The sequence below is a fragment of the Borostomias antarcticus genome (genome assembly GCF_949987555.1).
Source record: "Borostomias antarcticus genome assembly, chromosome: 21".
NCBI classification, from domain to species: domain Eukaryota; kingdom Metazoa; phylum Chordata; class Actinopteri; order Stomiiformes; family Stomiidae; genus Borostomias; species Borostomias antarcticus.
The window spans coordinates 20,360,434-20,387,994 of record NC_140254.1 but is presented as its reverse complement, the minus strand read 5'-3'; the positions used below and the strand labels follow the sequence as shown (position 1 = coordinate 20,387,994).

Sequence of the window (27,561 nt, the reverse complement as noted above, 5' to 3'; positions counted from 1 at the left end):
GTGTTTTCCACTCATCTCATCCTCCACAGGACCTTCCTGTCCCACTGAATCAGCCTGAGAGACGGATGTTATCAGCCTCTCTGAACGGAGCCTTATTGCGGAACCGCCCTCCCAAATGATTATTAGAGTCTCTGGTCGTTTGAGGAGTCGTAAACTTTGATCAGAGACTTGTGGAACTCTCTAGACATGACTGCGTTCCCTTTGCTTCATCAAATGGCACTGAGGGTATAACAGTGTGTACAAATTATGTTAGTTTAAAGGGCAAAAAGAAAATTATATCACAAGGTGAAGGGTTTCATCCTATGTCCTTATTAATGACCTTGTAACCTAATGACCTCTGACCTTTTTACCTATGACCCATTGATCCCATGACCTCTTGACACAGCCAAGTTGAAACATGACTCCCGGTAATGTGCTGTAATAATGACACATCTGTTAATGTGTAAGGACACAATTATTGTAGTATTATTATCCACAAATTAGTGATTTGGGATTTTGTGTAGGTCTATTAAATAGCCAATCATTCTTTATTTTTCAAATTTCTCACATTCCCCCTTAAAATTATTGATGAACTTTTTAATAAGCAACAAAAGGCAGAATTTTCCAAAATCACTTCACTTATCCGCATGAATTTAGAAGGCATATTGTTTTGGCTGCTTACTCTGTTCATTCACCAGACTCTCAGACAGTGGTATAAAAGATGCTATTGACCAATGGGAATATCACCATTCTGGCATGTTCTCTTTAGCTTTATCTTCATGTTAGACTTCTCTTATGATCATCAACGGCTCATTTTCTAATTATTCTGATTTTCTTTCTTTTTCTTGTCTTCAATCTTTTGACAGAACTTTGCTGCTCAGTATGATGGTTCAAAAGCCCCTGATCCCGGTCCTGGCCCTGCGGTGAGTCACACACACACACACACACACACACACACACACACACACACACACACGCACACACACACATATACACACACACACACACACAGACAATCCTGGGCCCGGACCCATGGTGGGTCCCTCACACACACACACATGCACACACACACACACACACACACACACACACATGCACACACACACACACACACACACACACTTGTGACCATGGTAAATCCCTGATGCGGAAGATTGAGGGGGGAACACCACAGCACCTCAGAGAGATCATCCCTGAACCTGTCTATTATCAAGAGAGATCATCCCTGAACCTGTCCATTATCAAGAGAGATCATCCCTGAACCTGTCCATTATCAGGAGAGATCATCCCTGAACCTGTCCATTATCAGGAGAGATCATCCCTGAACCTGTCCATTATCAGGAGAGATCATCCCTGAACCTGTCCATTATCAAGAGAGATCATCCCTGAACCTGTCCATTATCAAGAGAGATCATCCCTGAACCTGTCCATTATCAAGAGAGATCATCCCTGAACCTGTCCATTATCAAGAGAGATCATCCCTGAACCTGTCCATTATCAAGAGAGATCATCCCTGAACCTGTCCATTATCAAGAGAGATCATCCCTGAACCTGTCCATTATCAGGAGAGATCATCCCTGAACCTGTCCATTATCAAGAGAGATCATCCCTGAACCTGTCCATTATCAAGAGAGATCATCCCTGAACCTGTCCATTATCAAGAGAGATCATCCCTGAACCTGTCCATTATCAAGAGAGATCATCCCTGAACCTGTCCATTATCAAGAGAGATCATCCCTGAACCTGTCCATTATCAAGAGAGATCATCCCTGAACCTGTCCATTATCAAGAGAGATCATCCCTGAACCTGTCCATTATCAAGAGAGATCATCCCTGAACCTGTCTATTATCAGGAGAGATCATCCCTGAACCTGTCCATTATCAAGAGAGATCATCCCTGAACCTGTCCATTATCAAGAGAGATCATCCCTGAACCTGTCCATTATCAGGAGAGATCATCCCTGAACCTGTCCATTATCAAGAGAGATCATCCCTGAACCTGTCCATTATCAAGAGAGATCATCCCTGAACCTGTCCATTATCAAGAGAGATCATCCCTGAACCTGTCCATTATCAAGAGAGATCATCCCTGAACCTGTCCATTATCAAGAGAGATCATCCCTGAACCTGTCCATTATCAAGAGAGATCATCCCTGAACCTGTCCATTATCAAGAGAGATCATCCCTGAACCTGTCCATTATCAAGAGAGATCATCCCTGAACCTGTCCATTATCAGGAGAGATCATCCCTGAACCTGTCCATTATCAAGAGAGATCATCCCTGAACCTGTCCATTATCAAGAGAGATCATCCCTGAACCTGTCCATTATCAGGAGAGATCATCCCTGAACCTGTCCATTATCAACAAGAGAGATCATCCCTGAACCTGTCCATTATCAAGAGGGATCATCCCTGAACCTGTCCATTATCAGGAGAGATCATCCCTGAACCTGTCCATTATCAAGAGAGATCATCCCTGAACCTGTCCATTATCAGGAGAGATCATCCCTGAACCTGTCCATTATCAGGAGAGATCATCCCTGAACCTGTCCATTATCAGGAGAGATCATCCCTGAACCTGTCTATTATCAGGAGAGATCATCCCTGAACCTGTCCATTATCAAGAGAGATCATCCCTGAACCTGTCCATTATCAGGAGAGATCATCCCTGAACCTGTCCATTATCAGGAGAGATCATCCCTGAACCTGTCCACTTACTACAGCTTGAGCTTTGACCTGTCCTGACCCTCCTGTTCACATGGAACAGACTATCTAGGTCCCTGAGCAGGAGGATTAGGATATTAATAGGATCCCTGTTGGATCCTACTCACTTCTGAAGTCTTCAGTATTGACATTTTATTTCATGTGTAACAGATGTTGTTTTCTCCCCTGTAGGGTCTGATGGGACCTAGAGGACCACCCGGACCCCCCGGTTCCCCTGTAAGTACACACACACACACACACACGCAAACACACACACACACACACATATCCCATCTACCTGCTGACAGACAATCTATGTCTCCCCAATCAAAACTTGCACAAATATTATTAGAAATAATTTGAGCGTTTGATTGGTTCTGCCTGGAGAGCCAGATGGACAGTACTGGTTGCCATGTCACGACAGGCAAGATCAATCAAGCACAGCTCCAAAAGGACTCCAAATATGACCCAGAATACTGTTTTTTCTGTGAATGTTGCTGTATAAAGCTGGTGTTTCTAGAATGTCTCTCTTATTCATGCCCTGCCTTTTATACACTAGTTTTTATACTTTTCAGGTGTTCACATTATCAGTTATATGTATGAACTGTGCCTGATTGACTGATTCTGTTTCTGTCATTCACACTGCTTATCGTTATTTATTTTCCTCATCAACAGGGACCCCAAGGATTCCAAGGACACGCTGGAGAGCCTGGAGAGCCCGGACAGACTGTAAGAGCCTCATGATGATGACTTACTTTACCTCAACTTGGCCACCGTCAAAACGGAGACCGAGCTAGCACCCACCCATGTGATGCATGGCAGCCATTTTGGTCATCCATTTTGGTCATCCATTTTGGTCATCCATTTTGTGTGTGAACTTTCATATTGACCAGGTGCTCTCTCCTTTGAGCCCTCATGCTGTTTCACAACCCAGTTGAAGCCTGTCTGTATCAAGCTTGGAATGACAGCGTTTATGTCCTCTTCCTCTACGCTCACCATCCTATTCATATTAACAGTTTATATTGAAATGTTTCGACGTGACAGATACCCATTCTATGTGCATACACTCCCCCACAGGCGGGCCAACCTAGAATTAAAGTTTGTGACCTTATCTTGACCCCCCCCAACCCTCTCTCTCACTCTCTCTCTCTCTTTCTTTCTCTTTCTCTCTCTTTCTCTCTCTCTCTTTCTCTCTTTCTCTCTCTCTCTTTTTCTCTCTCTCTCTCTCTCATTCAAGGGCCACCTTGGTAGTCGCGGACCCCCTGGACCCTCTGGCAAAGCTGGTGAGGATGTAAGTAAACAAAAGTTTTGTTTAGAACTGTAAACATGTCATTATTATTCCTGTTATTCCCAGTATATCCTGAGCAACATAACAATATAACTCCTCCCCTTGGTTAGACGACACCTGAACGATAGGTGTCTTTATGCAGTTAGAGATAAATACAGTAATATAAACATAGGATCATTTCATACTTAGGTTGTCACTGTACATTTCCTCACCTTTCTGGATTGATAACCAGTCTTGATTGATAACCAGTCTGGATTGATAACCCGTAGGGATTGATAACCTGTCGTGATTGATGACATGTCTTGATTGATAACGTCTGGATTGATAACCTGTCGTGATTGATAACCTGTCGTGATTGATAACCTGTTGTGATTGATAACCTGTCTTTATTGATAACCTGTTGTGATTGATAACCTGTTGTGATTGATAACCTGTCTCCGTGGACCTGCAGGGTAACAATGGCAGACCAGGCAAGCCCGGTGACAGAGGAACCCCAGGAACTCAGGTAACATTCACACATCCCCTAGATGGTTGAACCCTAGAAAATGTGTTGAGAAATAACTTCAGCACAGGTACAAACACACACACACACACACACATGTACAAATGTGTGTGTTTCTGACCAGCGTTTCCCCCCCTATCCCAGGGTGCCCGTGGATTCCCCGGAACACCTGGACTTCCTGGAATGAAGGGACACAGAGTGAGTGTTTACCTTCCTCTCTCACGGTGACCTCATCACACCACTGTTACCTGTTCGATCCTGTAGAAAGGCCTGTGTGTGTTCAGTAGAGAGGTGTTGTGTTCAGTAGAGAGGCCTGTGTTGTGTTCAGTAGAGAGGCCTGTGTGTGTTCAGTAGAGAGGCCTGTGTGTGTTCAGTAGAGAGGCCTGTGTGTGTTCAGTAGAGAGGCCTGTGTGTGTTCAGTAGAGAGGCCTGTGTGTGTTCAGTAGAGAGGCCTGTGTGTGTTCAGTAGAGAGGCCTGTGTGTGTTCAGTAGAGAGGCCTGTGTGTGTTCAGTAGAGAGGCCTGTGTTGTGTTCAGTAGAGAGGCCTGTGTGTGTTCAGTAGAGAGGCCTGTGTTGTGTTCAGTAGAGAGGCCTGTGTGTGTTCAGTAGAGAGGCCTGTGTGTGTTCAGTAGAGAGGCCTGTGTGTGTTCAGTAGAGAGGCCTGTGTTGTGTTCAGTAGAGAGGCCTGTGTGTGTTCAGTAGAGAGGCCTGTGTGTGTTCAGTAGAGAGGCCTGTGTGTGTTCAGTAGAGAGGCCTGTGTGTGTTCAGTAGAGAGGCCTGTGTTGTGTTCAGTAGAGAGGCCTGTGTGTGTTCAGTAGAGAGGCCTGTGTGTGTTCAGTCGAGAGGCCTGTGTGTGTTCAGTAGAGAGGCCTGTGTTGTGTTCAGTAGAGAGGCCTGTGTGTGTTCAGTAGAGAGGCCTGTGTGTGTTCAGTAGAGAGGCCTGTGTGTGTTCAGTAGAGAGGCCTGTGTGTGTTCAGTAGAGAGGCCTGTGTTGTGTTCAGTAGAGAGGCCTGTGTGTGTTCAGTAGAGAGGCCTGTGTGTGTTCAGTAGAGAGGCCTGTGTGTGTTCAGTAGAGAGGCCTGTGTTGTGTTCAGTAGAGAGGCCTGTGTGTGTTCAGTAGAGAGGCCTGTGTGTGTTCAGTCGAGAGGCCTGTGTGTGTTCAGTAGAGAGGCCTGTGTTGTGTTCAGTAGAGAGTCCTGTGTGTGTTCAGTAGAGAGGCCTGTGTGTGTTCAGTAGAGAGGCCTGTGTGTGTTCAGTAGAGAGGCCTGTGTGTGTTCAGTAGAGAGGCCTGTGTGTGTTCAGTCGAGAGGCTGTTCAAACTGGAGACTCGGAGGAACAACTCATACACAAGGCATTAGAAAGCCGACTTATCTAATAAGTTATCATATCCCATAGGCTACTATACTTCATACGTCCCACTTCCTGTTGGGTCACACAGTTTCCCGTGGAGCCAACAGGGAATCAGGAAGTGTATGCAGAATTACAAATGGACACCTACTGCCCCTGCCCCAATTAGTGCATCATTTAGATATGAAAGAGTTTGATGGGTCAAAGCATTATGGTAATTGTTGACCCTCTAGACTACAGGTACGTTCTATAGCTAATGCATTCCCCCAAAAAATAGGAATATTTATTTTGGTTTGAATACCCATGTGTACAGTATGCTATTAGGAACATGTGACAGTATTAAGGAATAGTTGTGCATCTGGAACTAAAGACTTTGCCCTGTGCGTCTCTGAGCCTTTAGTTGCTGTGTTTCTACAGCGTTAACCCGTTTTCATCTGTGTTTTAGGGATACACTGGTATTGATGGACGCAAGGGAGAGGGAGGGGCCGCTGGTGCTAAGGTAACGTTGAAACAACATTGTTACAACATCATGATCCCATACTCTCTCTCTCTCTCTCTCTCTCTCTCTCTCTCTCTCTCTCTCTCTCTCTCTCTCTCTCTCTCTCTCTCTCTCTCCTCTGTCACACACATCCTCTCCCATTCACGTTCGTCAACTCAGTATCACACCTGAACTCTGAGCTCTAACTCTAATCCTAATGTAGAATATGTCCCATAGTTCATAGGTCACTGTTCACGACCTGTGAACTCTGAACCCCCCCCCCCCCCCTAGTGACAGCTTCGTTTGACTCCGCCCCCTCTCTCCTGCTCCTCCTATAGGGAGAGACTGGTGTCCACGGAGCTGCTGGGACGCCCGGCCAGGCTGTGAGTTTGATCATTATGTTCATATCAATTATTATTCACATCATATTTTGATTCAAGTTACGGTATTGCTGTAGCACAACTAATGACCCCTCTGTCCCCCCCCACAGGGTTCTCGCGGTCTGCCCGGAGAGAGAGGTCGCGGTGGCCCTGCTGGTCCCGCTGGTGCTCGCGGTGCTGACGGAAACACTGGACCCTCTGGACCTGCTGTAGGTTCTGCTCCTCGACCCCCCCCCGACCCCGTGACCCCTCCATCTGGACTTAGCGCCCAACCTATCCAACAAACGCATCTCTCTTCAGATCTATGGACCATCTGTAGCTATTTCCCACTGCAAAAGTGTGCTCTTGTGTCCCTTTGTGGATTTAAAAGTAATGGATTGGGGTAAAATGTTATAAAGTATGTACTATTTGTAGATACAACCAAGTGAAATCCATTGCTTTTGAATGTGTTGGGCGTGGCGCCCCACAATTGTCGACCATTGGCTTAGGCTTGTACAGTTGGCTTTCTGTTGGACATACCTACTTGATTTAACATTAAACAGTATTATTTTGGTCTAAAGTTGCTATTGTTTTGTAAAGACTGTACCTAGGTGCATGTCCATACCCAGGTGTGTCCTATACACATGTGATGCCTAACTGTAACCTTTGACCCACATGTGGTTGACTTCATGTCTAATCTGTAATTCCCGTTGTCAGGGTCCTCTTGGAGCTGCTGGCCCCCCAGGCTTCCCTGGAGCCCCAGGCCCTAAGGTCAGTATCATTACGACTAGATAAGAATGATACATTCTGATTGGTCAGATGGCCAAATGAGCCAATCGCTATCCCTCAAACTTCCTGTAGACGTTGGATCATCATATACCCACTGTAATATCCCCATGGGGATTCATCTGCCACACAATAGTAGATCCTTACTTTACAACAATCTGATTGGCCCGCTATCAAAAAGAACCAATCAGCATGTCATGCTCACGTGCCACCGACTACAGATGTTTGAGCCTTGTGCAGACTGGCTCCGGTATTTCACCGTGGTATTCTTTCTGCGACAGGGAGAAGTTGGTGTCCTTGGAGCCAATGGTCCATCTGGACCTCAGGGAGGAAGAGGAGAGCCTGGTACCAATGGCGCCGTAGGGCCCGTTGGTCCCCCTGTAAGTATTTCAGAACTCCTATGAGAGTGATATCACAACACCGTCTCTCTTTGTTGAATATCTCATCTTGACTCTATTCTTTTACCCCCCCCCCCCTCCTTTAGGGTAACCCTGGTAACAACGGTCTGAATGGCGCCAAGGGAGCCAGTGTAAGTACACACAGGAAGTGTCCATTGTCTTGTAGTGTCAGACAGGAAGTGAGGTGTAGAATGTGGCTGGGATCTGATGACCCGTGCTGACCTGTGTGTGTGTGTTACAGGGTCTCCCTGGAACTGGTGGAGCGCCCGGTTTCCCTGGACCAAGAGGTGGATCTGGACCCCAGGGCCCCCAGGGGTCTGCTGGAGCCAGAGGCCTGGCTGTGAGTACACACACACACACACACACACACACTCACTCACACTCACATACACACACACACACTCACTCACATACACCACACACACACACACACACACTCACTCACTCACACTCACATACACACACACACACTCACTCACACACTCACTCACACACTCACTCACTCACTCACTCACTCACTCACTCACTCACTCACTCACTCACTCACACTCACATACACACACACACACACACTCACTCACATACACCACACACACACACATACACACACTCACTCACATACACACACACACACACTCACTCACATACACACACACACACACACACACACTCACTCTCACACACACACACACACACACACACACACACACACACACACACACACACACACACACACACACACTCTGGAACCCAGTACCTGCACACACACACACGTGTAGCCCCACTCAGGACATGGGACACCATCAATAACTTCTTGAAACCCATCAGAACACAGAATGTTTCTGCTTCTTTAACCGTGTAGGGAGACCCCGGATCCGTCGGCACCAAGGGAGACACCGGAGCCAAGGGAGAGCCTGTGAGTATCTCCCCAGGCATGGCGTGATGACACGCACCTGTCCAACGCATGGAGATATGAGGCCGGAGTGTCGGTACCGCGGCGTGGGGTCTTCACCTCTCTGGTTTCTCTCCTCCTCCAGGGCCACTCCGGACCCCAGGGGGCCCCTGGACCCGCGGGCGAGGAGGGCAAGAGGGGAGTCAGCGGAGAGATCGGTGCGACCGGGCCCTCTGGGCTCCGTGGAGCGAGGGTGAGTACCGGTCTGGGGTCATCGGCAGGGGCACCAGTTCGGGGCCCTGCTATGGGGCCTCAGGCTAAGATCTCATCCAACCCGTTGTAGTGGTAGTTTATTCTTGCGATGAGTGGTACACTCATATGTGTGTGTGTGTGTGTGTGTGTGTGTGTGTGTGTGTGTGTGTGTGTGTGTGTGTGTGTGTGTGTGTGTGTGTGTGTGTCCCATAGGGTGCCTCTGGAACACGTGGTCTGCCTGGTCTTGAGGGAAGGTCTGGTCCCGTTGTAAGTCTCTAAACCCATGAGGTGTCCGTTCACACGTTCAGTCAGACGCTGCTCTTCACACGGGCGTTTCTTCACCTGATATCACTACCTGCTCTTCATCTGCTGACTCCTCCTCTTCCTCCCCTCTCCGCCAGGGTATGCCCGGTAACCGTGGCGCCTCCGGCGCATCTGGAGTCCGCGGGCCCCCCGGGGACGCCGGCCGCGCTGGTGAGCCCGGTCTGACCGGCGCCAGGGTGAGTACACACACACACACACACACACACACCTGTCCAAACTTCCGTTTTTGCGTTCAACTGTCCATCGATCATATTTGTACCAGATGCTCTTGCAGGGGCTCGTCGTCTTATGTAGGGTGTTTACGTTTACCTTTGTTATTATAGAAATGTGCAAAGCAGTGAGGACTTGAGAAGCTAGATGTGCAGTGAGCATATAGTATAGTTTTCCAGCGTTCACTAGCCATGTTTCCATCCACTTGTCAATCGAATTGTGCGAGGATCGCTAAAAATATGAATGCGAATAAAGCCGGTGAACGTGCGTTTCCATCTAGAGCTTTAAATCGGATAAAGCATTTATCACAAAAGACTTTTATCGAACAAGAGGAAATCCGATGAGATCGACAGTACAAACTTTTTGTAGATTTTCATGATTTTTAATCGAATTTTACTGTTTCCATAAGGCATTTTTAATTCGATATAACTTAATTTGCATAAAACGTGTGGATGGAAACATGGCTAGTGTTTCATATGGATGAGAGAGAGCAGGTCTCACTATGGGAACGACTCCACTAAGTGAACCACAGAATGACCAGAATCCTGCATCTACAGGGTCTCCCAGGAAGCCCTGGCAACGGCGGACCCAATGGAAAGGAAGGACCCTCAGTGAGTACTAGTTTACTACTGCACCATACTCTGCTATACTCCTCTGTACTAGTTTACTACTGCACCATACTCTGCTATACTCCTCTGTACTAGTTTACTACTGCACCATATTCTGCTATACTCCTCTGTACTAGTTTTCTACTGCACCATACTCTGCTATACTCCTCTGTACTAGTTTACTACTGCACCATACTCTGCTATACTCCTCGGTACTAGTTTACTACTGCACCATACTCTGCTATACTCCTCGGTACTAGTTTACTACTGCACCATACTCTGCTATACTCCTCTGTACTAGTTTACTACTGCACCATACTCTGCTATACTCCTCGGTACTGCACTATACTCCTCGATACTGTGCCTATGCTCTAAAGTTTCAATGCTCTTCCATACTTTATTGTGTTGAGTTGAACTGTGCATCAACAACACGTTTTCCTCCCCCAGGGCGCCGCTGGCGCTGACGGCCGCAGCGGTCCCCCCGGCCCAACTGGACCCAGAGGACAGCCCGGTAACATCGGCTTCCCCGGCCCCAAGGGAGCGGGCGTAAGTACAAGTCCCTTTTTTTTCCCATGGAGGATGTTCATCGAAAGCACAAACCTGTGTCTGATCGTGAGAATATGTTATCAAAATGTGATACTGTGTGCAAGGTACAGTACACCCAAGAAAGACACGATGGTCTGACTCCTGTGTTCTCCCTTCCTCCTCCTGTCTCTCTCTCTCTCTCTCTCTCTCTCTCTCTCTCTCTCCCCCTAGGGCGAGGGTGGCAAGCCTGGAGAGAAAGGACCTGGTGGTGCTACAGGACTGAGGGTGAGGCACCGTCATCTTCACACTAGCTGCACACTGAACGACGTTCAGACATGACAACGATCAACCCTGTAACGCCGGCCCACGGTACTCAACGTTCTGTCTGTGTCTGTGTGTAGGGGGCCCCCGGCCCCGACGGGAACAACGGAGCCTCGGGCGCTGTCGGCGCAGTTGTAAGTAACCCTGTCGAAGCCGTACACCCACCTCTGATACCTAGATAGATACCTAGATAGATACCTAGATAGATACATAGATAGATACCTAGATAGATACCTAGATAGATACCTAGATAGATACCTAGATAGATACATAGATAGATACCTAGATAGATACCTAGATAGATACCTAGATAGATACCTAGATAGATACATAGATAGATACATAGATAGATACATAGATAGATTTCACACATACGTGGGAAAACACAGCTAGCGCTGCGCCGTATATACATGCGCTAGGTATGTAAGACGCCAGAACCGCACCATAATTCTACCACTTGGCCCAGTATGTTGGGGTTGTGCGGGAGTGTGTGAGGTGTGCTTGACCGGTCTTCTCTGCCCGCCTACAGGGAAACGCTGGAGACAAGGGCGAGCAGGGACCCGCCGGAGCGCCCGGCTTCCAGGTCAGTGGCGACAACGTTCAGTTCACTTCATAGAGCGTTATGGTGCATTCGTTTGTGGTCGGAGGTGGCAAGTGGCAAAATACCTACCTCCGACCTGTGTGCATTCGAGCTATATACCATTATATCACAGTTACCTAGTTATATCTAATGCATACGAGCAACTGGGGGCTGAGAAACATATCCGAATTTGCGACGAGGAAGTGCGAGTTCATGCAGCGTTTTATTTAATCATTCCTAGTAGCAAGTCGCAATTTGCCACCTCCCAGTTATAAACGAACGCACCATTATTCAACACCCCCACAGGCGCTGGCATGTTAAAGTGTCATTTGTCAACAATGTGAGTTGAAATTGCAGTTGCTTGCTATAGTTGTTGACATATTGTAGCCGAGGACCCCCATGTTGACGCTGAACATACTGTGATGGTGTATTCTAGTGTGCGTATACTGTAGTATGCAGTGTGATGGTATGTTCTAGTGTGCGTATACTGTAGTATGCAGTGTGATGGTATGTTCTAGTGTGCGTATACTGTAGTATGCAGTGTGATGGTGTATTCTAGTGTGCCGTATACTGTAGTATGCAGTGTGATGGTATGTTCTAGTGTGCGTATACTGTAGTATGCAGTGTGATGGTATGTTCTAGTGTGCGTATACTGTAGTATGCAGTGTGATGGTATATTCTAGTGTGCTGTATACTGTAGTATGCAGTGTGATGGTATGTTCTAGTGTGCTGTATACTGTAGTATGCAGTGTGATGGTATGTTCTAGTGTGCCGTATACTGTAGTATGCAGTTTGATGGTATGTTCTAGTGTGCCGTATACTGTAGTATGCAGTGTGATGGTATATTCTAGTGTGCCGTATACTGTAGTATGCAGTGTGATGGTATGTTCTAGTGTGCTGTATACTGTAGTATGCAGTGTGATGGTATGTTCTAGTGTGCCGTATACTGTAGTATGCAGTGTGATGGTATATTCTAGTGTGCTGTATACTGTAGTATGCAGTGTGATGGTATATTCTAGTGTGTTGATGCATTAGTATGCAGTGTGCTGATGCATTCTTTATTTAACCGATGGTTCAGTGGGATGAATGACTGATGTTCTGACTGATTTGGTCTCTCCAGGGTCTTCCTGGTCCCTCTGGCTCCAACGGTGAGGCTGGCAAGTCTGGAGACAGGGTGAGTCACACACACACACACACACACACACACACACACACGCACACACACACACCTTCTAACTAGATATACAGTCTATATCAATGTGTCAGTGTTTCATGATGTCTCATGTATTTCATGTTTCTCTAGGGTATCGCAGGAGACCAGGGACTCCCAGGACCCGCTGGTGTCAAGGTGAGTTCACCTGCCTGGCCTACACACACCTGGCCTACACACACCTGGCCTACACACACCTGGCCTACACACACCTGGTCTACACACACCTGGTCTACACACACCTGGCCTATACTGTAATCATATTGCAATCCTATGTATCTGTACACTGCACACACACGCACACACACACACACACACACACACTGGTTGTGACTGTCTGCATGTGTGTGTGTGTGTGTGTGTGTGTGTGTGTGTGTGTGTGTGTGTGTGTGTCCAGGGAGAGCGTGGAACCCCCGGACCTGCCGGCTCTAGCGGAGCCCAGGGACCCCTCGGAGCCCGTGGTCCTGCTGGTACTCCTGGCCCCGATGGTGGCAAGGTAAAACACACACCTGGTAAAACACACACCTGGTAAAACACACACCTGGTACAACACACACCTGGTAAAACACACACCTGGTAAAACACACACCTGGTTCAACACACACCTGGTAAAACACACACCTGGTAAAACACACACCTGGTACAACACACACCTGGTACAACACACACCTGGTAAAACACACACCTGGTACAACACACACCTGGTAAAACACACACCTGGTAAAACACACACCTGGTACAACACACACCTGGTACAACACACACCTGGTAAAACACACACCTGGTAAAACACACACCTGGCATCTCGCTCCCACACACAACTCAGACTACACACTCCCACACACAACTCAGACTACACACTCCCACACTCGTCTTCAATCCGGTAAACTGTAGGATCCATATATTGGTTGATACTTCCATATTTAAAAAGCTGTGAAGTAGAATTCAGACGTGTAGATTTGTAACCTTACTGTAGTCTTACTGTAATCTGACTGTATCTCTCTCAGAGGGAACTATTCTGTGTCGGTCAGGAGGGAACCATTCTTTACCGCGGTCTTTGTTTCAGGGAGAGCCTGGTGCTGTCGGATCGGCCGGCGCCCAGGGACACCAAGGACCCGGTGGGATGCCCGGTGAGCGCGGTGGCGCCGGTACCCCTGGAGGCAAGGGCGAGAAGGTAGGTCCCCAAAACACGCCGCCCGATGCACCCTCTAGAATACCTGCAGAGCCCATCTGCCTAGACAGTTGGACATAATGAACATGACCAACATGTCTGTGATAATATAGGCCCATGGATTCAGAGCAGCACTGTGCTACAAAATAAGAAATGAAAAATAAGTTCAGCTCACACGCATGAAACAGCATGTAGTACTGGAGTATGAGTATTTGTGTTGTTTAGAAATGTACTTTATTTGACCGTATGACTTGTTTTTCCTTCAAAATTAGGGCGAGGGCGGACACAGAGGCCTGGAGGGCAACTTGGGAAGAGATGGCGCCCGTGTAGGTTCCTCTCCACTCTGTTTATGTACAAATAAACAACATCATATTCAGTAAACAACATCATATTCAGTAAACAACATCATATTCACAGACAAGCAACCTCTTATTCACAAAGCAAATAGCCTCCTTTGTGATGGAGTCTAAGTGTGTGCCCCTCTCTCTCTCTCTCCCTCTCTCTCTCCCTCTCTCTCCTTCTCTCTCTCTCTCTCTCTCTCTCTCTCTCCAGGGTGCCCCCGGACCCAGTGGACCCCCCGGACCTGGTGGTGCCAATGGTGACAAGGTGAACTAGTCTGAATATCTCCCAACGGCCCAATCTCACCACATGTAAACACTCCGAAAAGGAAGGGACAAATATGTACTGTACACATTCAGGAAGTGGCCGATATCGCCGCGTCACATAAAGGTTACCTTTTGATGGGGTGCGAATGGTCATCATCGCGCGTCATTCAGGATGGAGGAGAGGCGCAAAGGCTTCTGGGAAGAGTGGCCTATCCCCGACTGTCTTCCAGTGAAGAGGTCCACTTGTGAAGTGGACCGTCTTGTTGAACATCTCCATCTTGAAAATCCGGATAACATCCCATATCTCAACCCCCCCCCCCCCCCACACACACACACACACCCTCCAGAGAAAAAGGGACTTGAACCGCCAACCGTCGGCAGTGTCTCGAACGTCTACAGCACCATCTACTGGTCATTTTGTTGTAGTACGCCAAAGACTCCATTACCAGTTACTTCCAACGGCCGGACCTCCCAGACACGACTGGAAAACATGGACACTTGATTTCACTTTTATAAAGACGTTCACGCTTCACATTCACGTTTCCATAACTTCTGGAGGACACAAATATTTGGCCTTTCAGAGGGAAACTGTGGATAGTCATCAGTGAACGTGCACAAATATAACTGACAGTCAATAACTCAATAACACCAGGATATTATGCACAGTGCACCATGAAAACACACTTCTCATCTGTTCAGTTTGTATGAAGACAGGAGATCAGTGCTTCTTTCCTAAGACATATTACCAGAATAAATGGACAATCATCACCGTGATATACAGTCCTGCCCGACACCCCATCACTCCACTGGCTCTCCACCAACCGATCATGCCGATCGTGATACTCTAAGCTCCTAGCACATACTGTGGTACTAATACTCATGCTAGTACTAATACTTGTTTGTTGTCTTCCAGGGTGAGACTGGTTCCTTCGGACCTTCTGGTCCTGCCGGTGCTCGTGGTCCCAATGTGAGTATCCACGACCCCTGACCCCTGACCTCCGGTCTCCACCAACATCCGTGTCCCCACGAGATTTCAAATGTCCAAAATGGAGGAAGAACACGAGGCGTGTGGTGTGTTTGAACCTTGACCCTTCTGTGCTTCCTGTCCTATAGGGAGAGCGCGGTGAGTCCGGCCCTGCTGGACCTCCCGGTTTCGCCGGACCCCCGGTGAGTGCTCACACACACACACACACACACACACACACACACACACACACACACACACACCTTTCCGAAGCACAAAAACACCTATACCCCCCATACAAATGCACCACACACGCACACACACACACACACACACATAGATGTATACACACTCCCCTCTGACGTGTGTGTGTGTTGCGGGGTGCAGGGCGCTGAGGGACAGGCCGGGGCCAGAGGAGAGAGAGGACCGGCCGGAGGGAAGGGAGACGTCGGCGGCGCCGGACCTGCTGGACCCGGCGGACAGTCCGGACCCCAGGTAAGACCCCCCTGGTACCGGTCACCCCCCTGGTACCGGTCACCCCCCTGGTACCGGACACCCCCGTCCACTAGCGTCCCATAACACTGTCCATCATGATCCCCGCTAGCTGCCATCTTATTGAGCACTGGCCTCCACTAGCCAGTCAGTCCACTGGCTTGACTTGACTTGACTTGACTTGACTTGACTTGACTTGACTTGACTTGACTTGACTTGACTTGACTTGACTCCATTGTCATTCAATTCAATTCAATTCAATAGCCTTTATTTATACTCGAAGGCCACTGAGGTTGACCTCATTTCAGTGACGACGAGTTGGAAAAATGCAAGAAACAGAAGCCAGTGATAACACAATAACACTAAGGCTAACAAAGTCAAAGGTTAAAAGATAAAAAACATAAAGAATCAGGAGATTCAGCTAAAACAATCACAACAAGATATACATAAATCCATGAAGATAGGACACATCGAGTACACCTGTAGAGTATACCCACATATACCTGTTGAAAACATCTCAAATACAGAATACTTAGTATGAATTACTCCCAGTAACCTGTTCTCACCCAAAAATAAATAAGTGGATAGCGTTTAAATAGTTTGACACTGTCTAAAATTGCCTGATCTCAAGAGTTAAACAAAATGCAAGCAATTGATGTTTAAAGTCATTGGCGATTCTACTGCGGACTGTGGTTCTGTTGGTGTGTTGACTGGTCCGTCTCTCTGCGTTGGGATAGGGCGCTTCTGGACCCGCTGGACCCCCTGGTGCTCGCGGTGACTCCGGCCCTGCCGTAAGTGCACACACACACACACACACACACACACACACACACACACACAGTCCCCTCTGTAACCTTCCTGTGTGTGTCTTCCATCTCAGGGTCTCACTGGCTTCCCTGGTGCTGCTGGTAGAGCTGGAGCCTCTGGTCCCGCTGTGAGTAGGATACACTCCTCTCACACACACACACACACACACACACACACACACACACTCGTTTTCCATTCCTGAAACCCTAACCTGCCTCCCCCCCCCCTCTTCCTCCCATCCCTCTACAGGGTATTGTCGGCCCCCCTGGTGCTGCTGGCCCTTCCGGTAAGGACGGTCCTCGGGGACTTCGTGGGGACTCTGGTCCCGCGGGGGCGCAGGGAGAACAAGGCAGGGTTGGACCCGCCGGTCTGTCTGGAGACAAGGGACCGTCCGGAGAGATGGGACCCGCGGTAAGTCCCGACCCTAACCTCTCCCCCCGCTGACTCTTTCCTGAACAATTCTTCTGCGAGGTTTGGTCACTAAGCTGAATCAGTTAGACTCACTCCTCGTTTGAGACCCACGCCATCGTATCGCTGGCTTTTTTGGTGGGATTAGCGGGTTAAGTGGTCGTTTCATGTGAGTTTGTGTGTGTGTTTGTGTGTGTACGTGTAGGGTGCTGCTGGCAACTCCGGACCCTCAGGTCTTCTGGGTAGAAGTGGAAACAACGGACTTCCTGGTTCCAGAGGCTCACTTGGTGTGCCCGGTGTTGTTGGAGCTCCTGTAAGTATCAATAAAGTCCAGTTGATTCTTTTCAAAATAAACTGGAGTCAGAATAGAATTCAAAATGGCCACCCTAGCATATAAGATGGAGACACTTTTGATGAAATTGTCAATGCTACATGCTGTATCTGGCCAACTGGCCAAATCACACTTCAAAGAAAGGTAAACGAAGCAGCAGTTGAGTCATATAAGCCACTGTTTTGACCTTGACTGACCTTGTGTTTTTTGTTTCGTTTTTCTCTGTGTTTGTGAGTGTGTTGTTGTTGACGCTGAGTTGACCCCCCAGTGATGTTCTGTGGCCCTCAGGGTGAGGTTGGTAGAGTTGGTCCCGCTGGGGCCTCTGGCGCTCGCGGCCCCGCTGGTAACATTGGCATGCCTGGCATGACTGGCGCCCAAGGAGAGGCCGGCCGTGAGGTAAGCACCGCCGTGTCTCCCTCAGAGATCTCACACGTTTCACGTTTCATAGGGCCCGGCAACTATTATTGGAAATCCGTTTTGGGAGTTATGGTGGTGATTATATAACCAAAACGTTGTCGTCCACAGGGTAGCCCTGGTAACGATGGACCCCCTGGTCGTCCCGGAGCTGCTGGATTCAAGGTAGAGCCCTCCCTCTGACACACACACACACACGCACACACATTTGAATTCTTAATTTAGCTCTGCATTTTCAAAATACACATACATACACCTCTCACGCACGTACATACACCTCTCTATCTCTCTTTATCTCACATAAACACTCACAAAGATATACATGTACACTCATTCTCTCTGTCAAGCACACACACACACACACACACACACACACACACACATCCACTCCCTTTGAGCCAGGACTCTAATCCCCTGACCTCTGACCTCCAGGGTGACCGCGGTGAGCCTGGATCCGGAGGAGCCCTGGGATTGTCTGGAGCTCCCGGGCCAGCTGGACCTTCCGGCGCTGTGGGCAGACCTGGAAGCCGTGGAGAGACTGTAAGTGCCGACGCCCCCCCCCCTCCCCTCCCCTCCCCGCCCCTCCCCTCCCCTCCCCTCCCTCCCCTCCCCTCAACGATGGCCTGGTGTCAGATCTGTCGAGGGGGAGGCGATGGTCTGTCTCCTGGGGCCCGTTTTAGTCCACTAATGATTGGTTCTACGATATGCAGACGCACATGTTGAATATAGGTCGGGAAGGGCAGTCCTGTAGCTGCATGTTGATGTGCGTGTGTAACGCTCACAGTAACTCTCCCCTATCCCCCTACAGGTACAGAGCAATAGCATTCATTCATTCATTCATCCATCCATTCATTGTCTCACTCATTCATATGTACCCCCCCCCCCCAGGGGTCCGGTGGGGCAGGTGGTCCCGCTGGAGCTGCAGGAGCCAGAGGTGCCTCTGTGAGTATACATAATCAAGCATACTACTCACACTCAAGTTTACTATCCCAGTCTAAGTGTACTACTCACCTGTAAGATTATAACACTCAAGTTTACTATCCCAGTCTAAGTGTACTACTCACCTGTAAGATTATAACACTCAAGTTTACTATCCCAGTCTAAGTGTACTACTCACCTGTAAGATTATAACACTCAAGTTTACTATCCCAGTCTAAGTGTACTACTCACCTGTAAGATTATAACACTCACGTTTACTATCCAAGTGTTAGTGTACTACTCACCTGTAATATTACAACACTCAAGTTTACTATCCCAGTCTAAGTGTACTACTCACCTGTAAGATTATAACACTCACGTTTACTATCCAAGTGTACGGTACTATTTACCTGTAAGAATACAACATTCAAGTGCACCAATCAAGTGCACTACTCACCTGTAAGTTTACAACACTTAAGATTACTATCCAAGTCTAAGTGTACTACTCACCTGTAAGTTTACAACACTTAAGTTTGCTATCCAAGTGTACGGTAGTATTTACCTCTAAGAATACTACATTCAAGTGCACCACTCGCTTGTAACTTAACAATACTCAATCAAGTATACAAGTATGGAGAGTATAGCACCACAGCCTGTACACGTACCTGCCAGTTATGTTCCAGTACATCATCGCGCGTGTGTGTGTGTGTGCGTGTGTGTGTGTATGTGTGTGTGTGTGTGTGTGTGTGTGTGTGTGTGTGTGTGTGTGTGACTCCAGGGCCCTGCTGGTCCCCGCGGTGAGAAGGGTGTTGCTGGAGGGAATGGAGACAGAGGGATGAAGGGACTACGTGGACACCAGGGTCTCCAGGGAATGCCCGGATCCAACGTGAGTACCACCAGCATCACCTCTCTAACCCACATTCACATTATCCATGCTCACACTCTCTTCAATGTTGTATGTCTATGTGGCGCGTCACATGTTCTACACACATCCCGTTCTTCCCATTCAGGGTGCTTCTGGTGATAGCGGAGCCGCTGGCCCTTCTGGACCTGCGGGTCCCAGAGTAAGTACACTACAATTCCCACAATCCATCACATACCTTCTCGCGTCTCCGCCTCACACAAGACACCCCCTATAAGTCTGTCTTTAGGTTAAGTAGGAAAGAGATGCGAATGCCAGGTGTGGTGGAAATACCGTCAGTCGTTTACCTGTATTTGTCTAGATTAGAACACATAGAATGTCAATGGCTGCTTCAGAGATCAGATCTTGTTTTTAACTGTGTCCTCTCCTCTCCTCTCCTCTCCTCTCCTCTCCTCTCCTCTCCTCTCCTCTCCTCTCCTCTCCTCTCCTCTCCTCTCCTCTCCTCTCCTCTCCTCTCCTCTCCTCTCCTCTGCAGGGACCCGCTGGCCCCCACGGACCTGCCGGTAAGGATGGTAGATCTGGACCCCATGGTACCATTGGACCTGTCGGTAACCGCGGACCCCCCGGACACATTGGACCTGCTGTGAGTATACACAGCACCCTCTTTTCTCTCTCTCATAGACCTCACATACAGCAGGCAGTCAGTAAGTCAGGCGCTTCATCCAGGAACTTCTCCGGTTTCAACAGCCATAATAATGTATGGCAAAGTCTTGGAAGCAGGTGGAAAGGTCTTGATAAAAGTTACTCTATCAAAAATAGAGCTTGTGGCCTTTATTGTATGTCTTTAGCAAAATATAGCTAAGTAGTTTATGTCTTAGCAGCTGTTAGCTATTGTGTTTAGCTCTTGCTGTTTTACTTCATTAGGTCTTAGCAGTTCTTAAGCTAACTTGTTTAGCTCTTAGCAGTTCTTAAGATGACTTGTTTAGCTCTTAGCGGTTCTTAAGCTGACTTGTTTAGCTCTTAGCAGTTCTTAAGCTGACTTGTTTAGCTCTTAGCGGTTCTTAAGCTAACTTGTTTAGCTCTTAGCAGTTCTTAAGCTGACTTGTTTAGCTCTTAGCGGTTCTTAAGCTGACTTGTTTAGCTCTTAGCGGTTCTTAAGCTGCCTTGTTTAGCTCTTAGCCGTTCTTAAGCTGACTTGTTTAGCTCTTAGCGGTTCTTAAGATGCCTTGTTTAGCTCTTAGCCGTTCTTAAGCTGACTTGTTTAGCTCTTAGCGGTTCTTAGCTAACTCTCCACTCCACCTCAGGGTCCTCCTGGATCTCCCGGTCTCGCCGGACCCCCCGGTCTCCCCGGTGGCGGATACGAACCTTCTGGTTATGACGAGTACAGGGCCGACCAGCCCGCCCTCAGGGCCAAGGACTACGAAGTGGACGCCACCATCAAGTCCCTGAACTCCCAGATCGAGAACCTGCTCACGCCCGAGGGATCCAAGAAGAACCCCGCCCGCACCTGCCGCGACATCCGTCTCACCCACCCCGAATGGAGCAGTGGTGAGTAGGCTGGAGCCGGTCTGTGTGTGTGTGTGTGTGTGTGTGTGTGTGTGTGTGTGTGTGTCTGTGTAAAACAAACATCTCCTCACCTACATGCTCTTCTTTCCCCCACCTCTGTCTCGATAGCCCTTCTCTAATTCCATAGAGCCCTCCTGGTTATTAGAAACCATGAAGTCCATCGTTCGGATGTGAAACTAGCATCTAAGGCCTGGTGCTACTGTAGTTCCTCTAAAACCTGTTACACTCCTTTATATAGAAATATAGTATATTACTATAAAACATGACATGAGATAATCTCTCTCTCTCTCGTCCTCCCTGCTAGGATACTACTGGATCGATCCCAACCAGGGCTGCATCATGGACGCCATCAAGGTCTTCTGCGACTTCTCCACCGGCCAGACCTGCATCTACTCCCATCCTGAGAGCATCGGCCGCAAGAACTGGTACAGGAGCGCCCAGGACAAGAAGCACGTCTGGTTCGGAGAGACCATCAACGGTGGTACTGAGGTGAGCTGGCTGAGAGAGAGACCAACGGTTATTGGAATGACGTGATTGGTTAATGAGGATAGATGAAAGACCTATCGCATTGGTAAACACTCCCATCCCGTAACCAGATAGGATTAATCAATACTAATGTTTGGTGTTATTTCTTAAGGTATACGTATTTAAACCAATTCAAATCTTGATCAATCCGCATAGCCAAATCCACCACCAAATACATCCACCACAGTATTCTACACATCCTCCACACGGAACACAACTGTGTCTTGAACTACACACACCTTAGGAAACTAACTCTGAATCCTGAAACCCTACAAAAAAAAAAACACACGCCATGTTTCTTCCAGTTTGCTTACAACGACGAGACCCTGAGCCCCCAGAGCATGGCCACCCAGCTGGCCTTCATGCGTCTGCTGGCCAACCAGGCCAGCCAGAACGTGACCTACCACTGCAAGAACAGCGTGGCCTACATGGACGCAGAGAGCGGCAACCTGAAGAAGGCCGTGCTGCTGCAGGGCTCCAACGACGTGGAGCTGAGGGCCGAGGGCAACAGCCGCTTCACCTTCAGCGTCCTGGAGGACGGCTGCACTGTGAGTAGCGCAGCACACCTTCCGCCTCCCGAGACACGTTCGCTCCTGCTGTTCTCCCAAAGAAGCAGGCGTCCCTTTTCTCTGTTAGTTCCTTCTCCCTCATTCTGGGGGAGATTTGGGGTTTTATATATATATATATATATTGTAGACTGGGCACATGTAGACTACATGATAGATTGGAAAGATGTAGACTATACTGACATAGAGAACCCTGTTTCTAGTGCCAGGGGCAGCTGAATGAGTGATTGCATGTGGAAGGTGTAGGCCTGTATAGTGCATGGTTTGTTTTGTAATCTGATGGTTAGGAGAAGGACAACTATGTGTGCTCTCAGGGCGTTATGGTTCTCTGAGGGCGTTACGGTTCTCTCAGGGCGTTATGGTTCTCTCAGGGCGTTATGGTTCTCTCAGGGCGTTACGGTTCTCTCAGGGCGTTACGGTTCTCTCAGGGCGTTATGGTTCTCTCAGGGCGTTACGGTTCTCTCAGGGCGTTATGGTTCTCTCAGGGCGTTATGGTTCTCTCAGGGCGTTACGGTTCTCTCAGGGCGTTATGGTTCTCTCAGGGCGTTACGGTTCTCTCAGGGCGTTATGGTTCTCTCAGGGCGTTATGGTTCTCTCAGGGCGTTACGGTTCTCTCAGGGCGTTATGGTTCTCTCAGGGCGTTATGGTTCTCTCAGGGCGTTACGGTTCTCTCAGGGCGTTATGGTGCGCAAACGATGTGTGTTTTCTAGTGTGATGTGCTGCAGCGCTCTCTTCTGAATCCAACTCTGTTCTTCTCGTTTCTCACCGCTGCAGAGACACACTGGCGAGTGGAGCAAGACAGTCATTGAATACAGAACAAATAAACCTTCTCGCCTTCCCATCCTCGACATTGCACCTTTGGACATTGGTGGAGCTGACCAGGAGTTTGGTTTGGACATTGGCCCAGTCTGTTTCAAATAAATAGACTCATGATAAATTAAAAAAAAAAGAGAGAAAGAAAGAAAAAGTGAAAAAATCTCTGCCCTTCTTTCTGTGTTGTTTTTTTATACTGAATGCCGATTTCTCTGCGCATCCACTTGCTTAAGCCGGGCCGCTATGGGAGAGGACTAACGGACTGACGGAGCGTTGTGCAATGCAAATTAATACAGCAACCCAAAGAGACGCGGGAAAACACCTTGTTGTGGGACATGTCATCATTTTGTAAAAAATAAAAGAAGTGTAATAAAAACGCTGAAAGTATGCATCACTTTGTGGTCTTTGTATATCTTCCAAAGAGGAGGTTTAAAACCACAATTTTTTCCAAAATAAAATGGTTTAAACTACCTCATGCCTGTACTTTAGGAAATAATATTGAAAAACCTGATCCACAACCTAGATGTTATGAGTTCTAACGCTTCAAGCTCTGTCCTGTATGAAAGGTGCTCAATTACTTGAAGCAGAGATCTATGGTGCTAACATGCAGCTGTGGAGGAAACCACTTTCACTGTATTACTTTGTATTGACTTTGAGGAGTCTTGCACAGGTCCCCCCTGATAACCCCCCATTTTAAGCAGGTGGAATGTTCCTAAATCTGATGTTTGTCTGGTTTTGACTTTGTTTTTTTTTGTGTTTTATTTTATTTTTGTCTAGAAGGTTTTTTTCTTTTGTCCAAGCATTTTCTCTTCAAATCCCCATCACTGTTCATTTTGACAGCACATTTCAACCATTTTTGAATGGGTTTTAGGCGGCCTCTCTCTCTCAAAACGAAACCACAAAGTTTATTGTACCTATTTTGTATATGTGAGATGTTTAAATAAATTGTGAAAAGTTCTGAAATAAAGCATGTCCAATGTTCCAAAACACCATTCAATGACTTAAGTGCTTTCATGTTTAATGATGATGATACCATTAAATGAGGTTGGAGTTAAAAGATCGTTGTTGTTTTTTGGGTTTAGACCAAAGAAATTAAACTCTTTATGTAACCTAGTATCCTAGACGAAAGCTACAAAAACGCAAGACCACAACTAGTACAGTCGACTATCTCTTAAATCATCACATCTTTTTTTTTTAGCACATCAGCTTTGCTTGTTGGAGAAGCTGTATACTTGTTGTAAATGACTGTCTACAGTTGCCAATGTTCAATTACAAACTTTGCTTGTAAATACATTTTCCAATGCATCCGATGCTACTGGTGTTGTTGGTATGATTCAATACATTAACACAGCTTTTTATATTCCAATAAAGAGGTGTGATTTGGATCTTAACGGCTTGAGCAGAAGTCCTCTCCAGTGATGCATGAAAATTATAAGTAGGTTATTGATATGCATGATGGATAGAAGTGGGTTCAAAACGCTCTTTTGCAAAAAACTGTGTTTTCTCTTCATTTGTAGTTTGCCCAGTACACTGTAACCAACGGAACAGTCTCCAAACTGCTGACCTCAAATACAAATAATTTCAAGAATTGTATACTGTATATGTTTTATTAATGTCTGGGGCAATGATGTTGACCTCTAGCGCCCCTCAGTGGCAAACAGAGACCTCGGAGCCTCAGAGAACAGATCTAGGATCAGCTAAAGAAGAGGAACTGGATGGCTCTGGTCAAAACAGTGTTGAGGCTTTACTCCATACAGATCTAGAATCAGCTAAAGAAGATGAACTAGATGGCTGTGGTCTAATAGTGTTAAGGCTGTACTCCATCTCTGGTCATGCTCCAGCCTCCTTCTTTTAAGCACCAATCAAATCCATGGAGAAACAGATGGAATCTTGGGTCTCTATCAGATCACATGATCAGATCACATCCAGAGCAGAGCAGTAGAAGTGGAAGGAAGGATTCAGGAGATGCTATTCACCTTTATAAATGCTCTTCCTTTTTAATCCAGAGCTTTACAGCAGGCGATAAAGTATAATGTTCTGTGGTTCTTGTTTTATTTAATTTATTTAAATGTTTGTCTTAGTCTAACATAGACCTGGTCCAGGGCGATATCCTTATCTGTAAGTCTAACAGTGGGCCAAGGACTTAGCGCCACCCAGTGGTCAAAAAGAGAGTTACAAAACACATGTGATACTGTAGATTATCTGGATTGTCCATCCTTGATCCCTGGTTTGCTCCCATTCCCAGGTCACTTCTAAAATATCTCTAATCCAGAACAGCACATTCAGTACGCTATGCAGATTCAGTTTCCAGTTTCAGTACGCTACCAGTTACGCCCAATAAGGATCCGCGGATGCATGCGAATGTTCTTCCTACAACGACTGAAATTCCCAGACGGGAGACTGTAACACGACAAAGAGGCACAATCAGCACTGAATACAATGGATTAGGGGTCATTTAGGGATGATTCATTGCCTCTGCCCCAGCAACAGTGCAGGACGAGAGGTAATGTTTTCGGTGGTGTGTGTGCATGGATGTGTTTGTCTGTTAGCAAAATCTACTAGCCTGATTTTCATGAAACTCGGTGGAAGGATGCATCATGGCCCAACTCTCTGTATGCTGGGCTCACACTAGCGCCTTGACGTCGAAAGCCAACGTTTATATCAACCCCATGGACAGTGCTACTGTACCTTGACTTTTAGCTACATCTACCCACATAAGACTACACTGTACAAAATAGAAATAATGACATATGCGTAACAATACCTGGGATAAGATAGTAAATGAGAAGGATCGGGTACTTGTGATGCATGGAGGTTAATAGATTTATTAGCCAAATAGTAAAATGAAACAATCAATCAGTGTATTCGTTACAAAACATACATTCAACAATGGTGAATAACAAAAGGCAAAACATACATTCAACAATGGTGAATAACAAAAGGCAAAGCAATTTAATTCATAGGCTACAAGACTTCATCTTAAACAGGACTCTGAAATTGGCCATGTGCTTAAGCCTTGATATGGGTGAGACCCATGCATCCATGAACACAAACACACACACACACACAAACACACACACACCCACACACACACACACACACACACACACAGGCCCAGATTAAGACAATTCTAGACTCACGAGTTCTGGCATTGTGAGACTAGTATAACCCTGATGTCCCATACATGGACCATTCTCTACCTGTGGACAGATCATCTAGTCTAGTTTTTTTGTTCAAGATTTTTGGGAGATTAGAAAAGCCATAAATTTTTTGGGAATCCTCAGAGCATGGGGAATCCAAAAAGTAATGTTGCCATTTGCACAGACACCTGCAAGGCTGCCATTTTTGATTTTCAAAATGGCCGCCCTAAAATACATAATTTGCACTATCTTGACTTCTAGTCAACCTAGAAACATAAATAAATATACGAATCCTATGTTTTCTGGGTCAAGATAACCACTGGTGGCATCATTGGACTTCTAATCCCAAATTAGGGATGTAACAATAACCGGTATAATGACAAACGGTGATAACATTTGATTAAATGTATCTCGACAAAATGATCACTAAAACCGTGTTCACTATTACCATGCTTTGAAAAACTCTACTGTAAATACTGTCCATCATCAACCAAAGCTAGCAACAGTCTCCAAGACGCATTATTTTAATGTTTATGCAAACAAAAAGTGCATAGTACAGATATTTGATAACTATTTGTGGTTTTCAATATAAAACTTAGTGAAATGTTTTCAGTGTCATTTTTGAAAGTTTTCAGCATATTTAAACAGTACCGTGATAATACTGATAACCGTGATAATTTTGGTCACTATAATTGTGATGTGAAATTTTCATACCGTTACATCTCTATGTGTGACCCCTCGTCACCATCAGTCATGTAGTGTGAAGCTCACAACGACCCAATTACAAGACAGACAGGCGCGTAATGTGTGCAGTACAGCGATCTGATGACTCTGAAAGTTGTGTAGTGTGAACTTGGCATTAGATACCCCAACACAGTACCCTGGACATTAGATACCCCAACACAGTACCGTGGACAGCGATGGGCGGTTCCGCTTCAGTACCCTGGACAGCGATGGGCGGTTCCGCTTCAGTGCCCTGGACAGCGACGGGAGGTGGTGAGAGGGAGACACCACAGGCTACAGCTGCTCAGCTGCAGCATATCATGAAAGCAGCCCGACGAAGCCTGCAAGCAGCAGGTGCTCCGCATCGGCCCGGCAGTGGGAGAACAAAAGGCATCGCAGGAGAGGTGCTCGAGAGGAATATGTAGGGGTGGGTCGTATGCCCACCTCCCTTGTTCTCTGTAAAGCGCATTGTGTTGCCTCTGGGTATGAAATGC

The 27,561-nt window shown here is 47.2% G+C and overlaps 1 protein-coding gene across 1 annotated transcript in view; it reads left to right on the top strand.

Annotated features, from left to right (window-relative positions):
- The window catches only part of col1a2 (collagen, type I, alpha 2), a gene marked incomplete at its 5' end in the record, with an annotated part of 28,597 nt that extends 5,186 nt beyond the window's left edge, over positions 1 to 23,411 (top strand). Inside the window, 46 exons of the mRNA XM_084455054.1 lie at positions 846 to 902; positions 2,875 to 2,919; positions 3,358 to 3,411; positions 3,920 to 3,973; positions 4,422 to 4,475; positions 4,617 to 4,670; positions 6,265 to 6,318; positions 6,636 to 6,680; positions 6,788 to 6,886; positions 7,374 to 7,427; positions 7,724 to 7,822; positions 7,927 to 7,971; positions 8,082 to 8,180; positions 8,703 to 8,756; positions 8,878 to 8,985; positions 9,198 to 9,251; positions 9,386 to 9,484; positions 10,076 to 10,129; positions 10,574 to 10,672; positions 10,883 to 10,936; positions 11,053 to 11,106; positions 11,502 to 11,555; positions 12,673 to 12,726; positions 12,856 to 12,900; positions 13,160 to 13,258; positions 13,829 to 13,936; positions 14,206 to 14,259; positions 14,486 to 14,539; positions 15,452 to 15,505; positions 15,652 to 15,705; positions 15,890 to 15,997; positions 16,732 to 16,785; positions 16,875 to 16,928; positions 17,051 to 17,212; positions 17,415 to 17,522; positions 17,829 to 17,936; positions 18,066 to 18,119; positions 18,387 to 18,494; positions 18,843 to 18,896; positions 19,651 to 19,758; positions 19,883 to 19,936; positions 20,270 to 20,377; positions 21,039 to 21,282; positions 21,605 to 21,789; positions 22,131 to 22,373; positions 23,166 to 23,411. Coding sequence (XP_084311180.1) covers positions 846 to 902; positions 2,875 to 2,919; positions 3,358 to 3,411; positions 3,920 to 3,973; positions 4,422 to 4,475; positions 4,617 to 4,670; positions 6,265 to 6,318; positions 6,636 to 6,680; positions 6,788 to 6,886; positions 7,374 to 7,427; positions 7,724 to 7,822; positions 7,927 to 7,971; positions 8,082 to 8,180; positions 8,703 to 8,756; positions 8,878 to 8,985; positions 9,198 to 9,251; positions 9,386 to 9,484; positions 10,076 to 10,129; positions 10,574 to 10,672; positions 10,883 to 10,936; positions 11,053 to 11,106; positions 11,502 to 11,555; positions 12,673 to 12,726; positions 12,856 to 12,900; positions 13,160 to 13,258; positions 13,829 to 13,936; positions 14,206 to 14,259; positions 14,486 to 14,539; positions 15,452 to 15,505; positions 15,652 to 15,705; positions 15,890 to 15,997; positions 16,732 to 16,785; positions 16,875 to 16,928; positions 17,051 to 17,212; positions 17,415 to 17,522; positions 17,829 to 17,936; positions 18,066 to 18,119; positions 18,387 to 18,494; positions 18,843 to 18,896; positions 19,651 to 19,758; positions 19,883 to 19,936; positions 20,270 to 20,377; positions 21,039 to 21,282; positions 21,605 to 21,789; positions 22,131 to 22,373; positions 23,166 to 23,312 — 3,864 coding nt within the window. The 3' untranslated portion in view covers positions 23,313 to 23,411. The remainder of the gene's footprint in view (positions 1 to 845; positions 903 to 2,874; positions 2,920 to 3,357; positions 3,412 to 3,919; positions 3,974 to 4,421; positions 4,476 to 4,616; positions 4,671 to 6,264; positions 6,319 to 6,635; positions 6,681 to 6,787; positions 6,887 to 7,373; positions 7,428 to 7,723; positions 7,823 to 7,926; positions 7,972 to 8,081; positions 8,181 to 8,702; positions 8,757 to 8,877; positions 8,986 to 9,197; positions 9,252 to 9,385; positions 9,485 to 10,075; positions 10,130 to 10,573; positions 10,673 to 10,882; positions 10,937 to 11,052; positions 11,107 to 11,501; positions 11,556 to 12,672; positions 12,727 to 12,855; positions 12,901 to 13,159; positions 13,259 to 13,828; positions 13,937 to 14,205; positions 14,260 to 14,485; positions 14,540 to 15,451; positions 15,506 to 15,651; positions 15,706 to 15,889; positions 15,998 to 16,731; positions 16,786 to 16,874; positions 16,929 to 17,050; positions 17,213 to 17,414; positions 17,523 to 17,828; positions 17,937 to 18,065; positions 18,120 to 18,386; positions 18,495 to 18,842; positions 18,897 to 19,650; positions 19,759 to 19,882; positions 19,937 to 20,269; positions 20,378 to 21,038; positions 21,283 to 21,604; positions 21,790 to 22,130; positions 22,374 to 23,165) is intronic.
- Between the last annotated feature and the right edge of the window lie 4,150 nt (positions 23,412 to 27,561).